This window comes from Limulus polyphemus, unplaced genomic scaffold (genome assembly GCF_000517525.1).
Source record: "Limulus polyphemus unplaced genomic scaffold, Limulus_polyphemus-2.1.2 Scaffold4228, whole genome shotgun sequence".
Taxonomy (NCBI): Eukaryota; Metazoa; Arthropoda; class Merostomata; order Xiphosura; family Limulidae; genus Limulus; species Limulus polyphemus.
This window is the reverse complement of record NW_013669838.1, coordinates 81,249-88,461: the sequence shown is the minus strand read 5'-3', so window position 1 is coordinate 88,461 and position 7,213 is coordinate 81,249. Positions and strand designations below refer to the sequence as shown.

The following is a 7,213-nucleotide window of genomic DNA, read 5'->3' as shown; positions in this document are numbered from 1 at the left end:
ATGTCAATTGAGAAACATTCTTTCACTGAACAATACATTGCATGGTGGATTTTTGTAAAACATTTTAAGCCAAACTCAGTATTTATGACTTTTTCAATCTTAATAAATGTTAGAAACATTACCTGTAATTTCATGATATCTCACTTACTTAAGCTGATAAATGTCCAACAACAACACTCAAAAGGTATCATCATTTCATACTCTGTGAATTCTTAAGAGCTGTTTATTTTTTTTCCACAATACTTTTTGTACATTTTAGCAAGCATGTTTTTGAGCAGGTAAAACCAATTTTACCAATTTAGATCTGGAATTTTCTTACATGTAATACAACTTGCTAAAAAATGAAGCAGTGCAGAGAAACCACACATTTGATAAGTTGATGTGATCTGTTAAACTTATTTAACAACAAGAGTTTATCCTTGAAAGGTAAAAACAACATCTCAGTTTTTTAACAAGTTAAAAACATTGAATTTTGAAGAGCATCATCATTTATTAACTCCAAACAATCATCAGATGTGTATTACACAAAAACATAACTTGAAGATGTTCTTTCAGCTTCACAAAACAGAAGTGTTTAAGTTTTTAAACAAAAGAATATTTAATTTTGAGGTAAATACATCTAACAGGATACATTTATTAAATAATGTTTTTTTTTACAAAATACCACAACCTTTCCAATTCTGCTATGATTACAATTTACAAAAAATAATGAACATTTTTATAATTTACAACAATTCATTACCATAGTAAAACAACCTTAGTTAAAAGAAATGCTTTAAGATGTATCATCACATTCAGAATTTTAAATTACTAGATCAATATAACAGTCATGCTGGTGAGAAAGAAGTACAATTAAAATGTGAAGACGATAACTAATCTTTTTCGGATTTGCTAATGGAGTTTTATGAACTTTGTAAAATACTAATATTAATAAGCTCAGTTATACAATCAACATTATTCATATAAAAACACCAGTGTCAACCCCAGAAGAATCTTACGAAGCTTATATTTGCTTAACATTTTGCCTTTAGACCTGCATCAGGAACTTAACTTTCTATAATGTACTCTATCACTAAAATTAAGACCATTGTATTCCAGGAATTAAATGACATGCAAAAGTATACTATACATGTGATCACTTTCATTAATACATGAATGATATATTTTAATCATTATCAATAAACAATATCTCACACAGTAAAAGAAAAGTCTAGTTACAAGACTATTCATCCTTACCCATCAGTTTGAAGAGACATCTAGTAACCAGACTATTCATCTTTATCCATTAGTGTGATAATACACCTAGTAACCAGACTATTCATATTTATCCATCAGTGTGAAGAGACATATAGTAACCAGACTATTCATCTTTACCCATTAGTGTGAAAAGACACCTAGTAACCAGACTATTCATCTTTACCCATTAGTGTGAAGAGACACCTAGTAACCAGACTATTCATCTTTACCCATTAGTGTGAAGAGACACCTAGTAACCAGACTATTCATCTTTACCCATTAGTGTGAAGAGACACCTAGTAACCAGACTATTCATCTTTACCCATTAGTGTGAAGAGACACCTAGTAACTACACTATTCATATTTATCCATCAGTGTGAAGAGACATCTAGTAACCAGACTCTTCATCCTTACCCATCAGTGTGAAGAGACATCTATCAACCAGACTATTCATCTTTACCCATCAGTTTGAATAGACATGTAGTAACCAGATTATTCATCTTTATTCATTAGTGTGAAGAGACATCTGGTAACCAGACTATTCATCTTGATTCATTAGTGTGAAGAGACATCTGGTAACCAGACTATTCATCTTGATTCATTAGTGTGAAGAGACATTTGGTAACCACACTATTCATCTTTATCCATCAGTGTGAAGATATCTAATAACCCGATTATTCACCTTTATCGCTAGATGTTCTTCAACAGTTTATCGTATGTAAATATTTGGATTCAGCAGTGTCAACTTTTTTGACTGCGTACTTATCCATTTAACATTGTTTTCACTATTAATACATTTTTTTTGACTGTGTACCTATCTATTTCACATTGTTCTCGCTAGTAATTAACTTTTTACTGTGTACTTATCTATTTCACATTGTTTTCACTAGTACTTAACTTTTTACTGTGTACTTATCTATTTCACATTGTTTTCACTTGTGATTAACTTTTTTGACTGCATACTTATCAATTCCATATGTTTTTCTTGCCATTGATTATCAATTCTTGATCTCTGGTCTGTTGATTTATTCATTGGTCATACCTCAAATATTACATTTTGTATACCTTGAAGACCATCTGTTTCTGTTTCCACTTCATCCTCTATTTGTACGTCTAGCAACTTACTGCTAACTTACTACCTCGCCAATTAAGTTATTTGTTGTCATTAATCTCATTTTTGTTTTTAATTCTAAGTATTGTTACAAATATCAACTTGTAATTCTGAATATACTGCACATACTGAAAAAACGCTTTAAATAATTAAGTTTCATTTATCAGTTTTATTTAGTAAACTGGCATTAAAAAGTGCAATATACTATTTATTTCTTATAAATTTTTTAAACTATTGTGATTATTTTCAATAGAGATTTTTTCTTTTCCCTCAAAGAAAACTTTCAGCAAGTACACACACACACACTAATGATAGGATTAATTCAGATTGATAAAGATGTAAAACACACACTGTAATGATAGGATCAATTCAGATTGATAAAGATGTAAAACACACACACACACTAATGATAGGATTATTTCAGATTGATAAAGATAGTAAAACACATACACACTAATGATAGGATTAATTCAGATTGATAAAGATGTAAAACACACACACACTGTAATGATAGGATTAATTCAGATTGATAAAGATGTAAAACACACACACATACACACTGTAATGATAGGATTAATTCAGATTGATAAAGATGTAAAACACACATACTAATGATAGGATCAATTCAGATTGATAAAGATGCAAAACACACACACTGTAATGATAGGATTAATTCAGATTGATAAAGATGTAAAACACACACACACACACACTAATGATAGGATTATTTCAGATTGATAAAGATGTAAAAACACAACACACTGTAATGATAGGATTAATTCAGATTGATAAAGATGTAAAACACACATACTAATGATAGGATCAATTCAGATTCATAAAGAGTTTATTAAAACAAGTTTCTCGGTGTGTGGTGATTTTGTTATAAGTTGCTAGTTACCCATTTAATAACTAAGACAACCATTCATAAAAAGATATGGTAAGGCACAAATGAACATTCACTCTTGAAACCTATGATACATTTGTTAGATTTTGTTAAAAGTATTTAAACAACTGATTATTAACTGTGTAGTTTGTTTTGCTGTATTTATTTGCTTGAAATATTCTGTTTTAGGATATAAATCTTAGTTAAAAAACATATGATAATCAAAGTTGCAGTTTGTGAGCACAGGAAATATTACTATTTTAAAACACAATAATCACAACAAAAGTTATTTACAAAACCTCAAGGCTGACAATTCCAAAATGTACACATAATTATAAATAACTTGTATAAAATCACATGAACTTGACTACTATGATGTAATCAAACCACATATCATGATATGGAGATTAGAAAAATACCCTTGTAATTTTTTCGATATTTATATTCCTAACACTAACTTTTGATTAATAAAAATCTAACCACAGGATCAACAATTTTATGAACTTTTAAGGCTGCTTAAAAACCTTAATACTTCAAAAATGAATCACACTACTTTATAGGAATCATTAGATTTCAGAAAACCTGAATAAACTATGACTTTTCATAATTATCACACATTTATCTATAAAAACAGGAAACAAAATAAGTTTGAAGGATACCTATTAACATGCATTCAATGGCTAGGCCTAATCAATTCATTATTATAAAATTTGGCTCTTATTTTGTGTCAACACCTAAGTTTTTCTATATACAGGTACCATTATTTTGAATCACCAATAAGTAATTTAGTCATTTCTTTGTGTGTTTTAGGGTTATGCAGAGCCATTATCAACTTATTTTGGTTTTAATTTTTCAACAATATCTTTAGAATGAATCAGTGTATATATACACAATTAAAATTGTATATTAAATGATAATGATGGTTTAGCATGCCTGCTAAATGTTATCATAAGCCATCGAATCCATTGTCCAAAACTCCGGATCTGCTTGAATAACAGAGTGCTCCTGGCTAATGGCAGCGAGTTCTTTAAGGAATTCTGAGAAAAGAACTGTACACAGTACAGCATTTTTCATTTTCAGGCATTCCAGTTTGCCTTCAGGTTTTTCAGGTGCTTGTCTAGTTTAGACCAGTCAGAACAAAAAGGGATAGTAATTAAATGACAGACCCAAAATAAGGCAAGTATTGAGAAAAAAGCACTAGAATTATATACCTTCAGTTAAAAACTTTATCTTACGAAATTTCTAGGTGCTGATGGAGGGGGAAGCAGTAAAAAGTTATTGTAATCAGAAGGGCAAAAAAAAAAAAAAGGACAAAATACATAATATCATGTTTAAAATAACATTTTACTTTTAAAATGAAACTGAAATAAGTAGTTTTGGAAAGTTTGATAATCTTCAAAATTTTCATTTAATTACAGTGTAGCTCATAACTTAAACACAGTGTATCTCATAAATAAACATGGTGAAGCTGGTAACGTAAACACGGTGTAACTGGTAAGTTAAACACAGTGTAACTGGTAACTTAAGCAAAGTGGAGCTATCAATCTAAACAGAATAAAGCCACCAATATAAGCACAGGAAATCTATCAATTTAAACAGAATAAAGCCACCAACCTAAGCACAGGAAATCTATCAATTTAAACAGAATAAAGCCATCAACCTGAGCACAGGAAATCTATCATTAGAAACTTAGTAAAGCCATCAACCTAAGCACAGTAAATCCATCACTACAATAAGAGTAAAGCCATCAATCTAATAACAGTATATCAATCATTGCAAAGAGAGTAAAGCCATCAACCTAAGCACAGTAATTCCATCATTACAAAAAGAGTAAAACCATCAATCTAAGTACAGTAAATCCATCATTACAAAGAGAGTAAAGCCATCAACCTAAGCACAGTAATTCCATCATTACAAAAAGTGGCTTTACTCTCTTTGTAATGATGGATTTACTGTGCTCAAGTCGATGGATTTACTGTGCGTAGGTTGATGGCTTTACTCTCTTTGTAATGATGGATTTACTGTGCTTAGGTTGATAGCTTTACTCTCTTTGTAGTGATGGATTTACTATGCTTAGATTGATGGTTTTACTGCAATCTAAGCACAGTAAATCCATCGACCTGAGCACAGTGAATCCATCATTACAAAGAGAGTAAAGCTATCAACTTAACCAAAGTGAAACTACAGACTTAAGCACATAGAAGCTATTGACTTAACCATATGGTTGCAGTATGTGCCCATTTGACTTACTTCTCATATGGAAAATGATACATAGTCCAACAGTACTTATATTAACTCTGAGCTTTCTTTACGTATCTTTACAGTAATTGGTAAGATTTTGTTAAAGATTACAAGTACACAAAGAATTAGATAGCTTTAATTAAGTATTTTAACTAAAAGATTTGATACTGTAGTTATTTGCAATCAGGCTGAATATTTCGAGTGTTATCATCAATATTTAGTGCAATGAAATGTTTAAAATTAAGAAATAGAAAAAATTTACATACCTTTTAATTGTATACTGAATTATCTTAAAAGATCTTCTTATTGTTATGTTATTTTTTGTAAAGTTTTTACATTTTCACATATAGTTTATTTTCAATGTTTTATTTTCCAATAGCATTATTACTTCTCATGACATACATCAAAGGGCATCCTCGGGCAATATTGTGGCATCAACACTAGAGCCACTTTAGCTTTCATCAAAATGTTGGGACACTCACCCAACACACTAAGCCTCATGAACTGAGGCAGTTTGGCTTACATTTTAAAAGATAAATAACCCATAATTAACTAAAATATAAAACTAAAACTTAAAACCAATTTAATTTTCTATCTAACTAATACATGTATGGGTAGAAACAATAAAAAGAGTTAGTTCAAGAACTTGCATGGAATTCTGTGTGGCAATTTGAAAATAACCAATGGAAAATTGTAGTGTAAAATTAGCTATTTCTATTGGTTATAAACATCTGGAGAAATAAATAGTGTTGAGTGTGAAATCTTATGACTATGTGTAGAAAGTCGGTGTGGCTTCTATCAAGAGTTCCCAAAATACTTATTTTTCCATTCTTGGAACTTGCCCTAAGGAATTTGAAGGGAGGATGTGTAAACAGAGAAATTTCAGTCTATACATTAAGGTCTACTGAATTACTTAAGTTACAAAGATTAAAAGCTAAGACTTGTAAATGCTTGTGCATCATGGGACAACAAAACTGTAGATTAAGATTTTTTATTTGAAATATAGGAATTAATACATAAATAATACAAAACACTGAATTATAATGAATATTATAATACTAATTTCATTGACACACATTGATAATAAAGTTGCTTAATTAAATTTTGAATGTAACTCAGTAAAACCTTGTGACATGTGCAGAGAAGGAACCAGTATCTATACAATTAAGCATAAAGAAGCTACTGACTTAAAACTAGAGAATCTACCAAGTTAAGCACAGGAAAACTACTGACTTAAGAACACAAAAATTACTGATGTAAGCACAGAGGAACTACTGACTTAAGAGCAGAAAAGCTACCAAGGTAAACACAGAGAGGTTACTGACTTAAAAGCAGATATTTTACTTAATGGCTACAGTTTGAATTAGAAAGCACATTGTACTCACCTGTGTCCTTGAGTGGCTGGTAAGGACTCAAAAATTGGTCTAATAGCTACATTTCTTTCTTTCTCTCCTCGTAAACTACCTCTTCTGAAAATAAAATTTGTAAAACTTCTGCGTCGTTCTCCTAGCAAAAAACAACAAAAACAACATTAGATTTTACAAACTACTCCAATGCTAATATGCATTACAAAGGGTTGTTCATAGTCTATGGTAACAATGCAAGGATGAGTTACAATGTATTACAGAGGAGGGGGGTCATAATCTATGATGTGTTTTTTTAAATTTATAATATAATCATTCACCAATGGTCAGAATAAAAAGGCTTTTAGTTATATTTCTTAATAGTATAAATATATACAT

At 30.2% G+C, this 7,213-nt stretch overlaps 1 protein-coding gene across 3 annotated transcripts in view; it reads right to left on the bottom strand.

Annotated features, from left to right (window-relative positions):
* Nucleotides 1-210: 210 nt before the first annotated feature.
* LOC106470806 (FTS and Hook-interacting protein-like) overlaps nucleotides 211-7,213 on the bottom strand; it is an 87,626-nt gene continuing 80,623 nt past the window's right edge. For 2 of the 3 annotated variants that reach the window (XM_022399450.1, XM_022399449.1), the window contains exons 12-13: nucleotides 6,857-6,977; nucleotides 211-4,347 (exon numbers count right to left, since the gene is read on the bottom strand). In XM_022399450.1, coding sequence (XP_022255158.1) covers nucleotides 4,167-4,347; nucleotides 6,857-6,977 — 302 coding nt within the window. In that variant the 3' untranslated portion in view covers nucleotides 211-4,166. The remainder of the gene's footprint in view (nucleotides 4,348-6,856; nucleotides 6,978-7,213) is intronic. The other variant, XR_002613132.1, reaches the window with a different exon arrangement.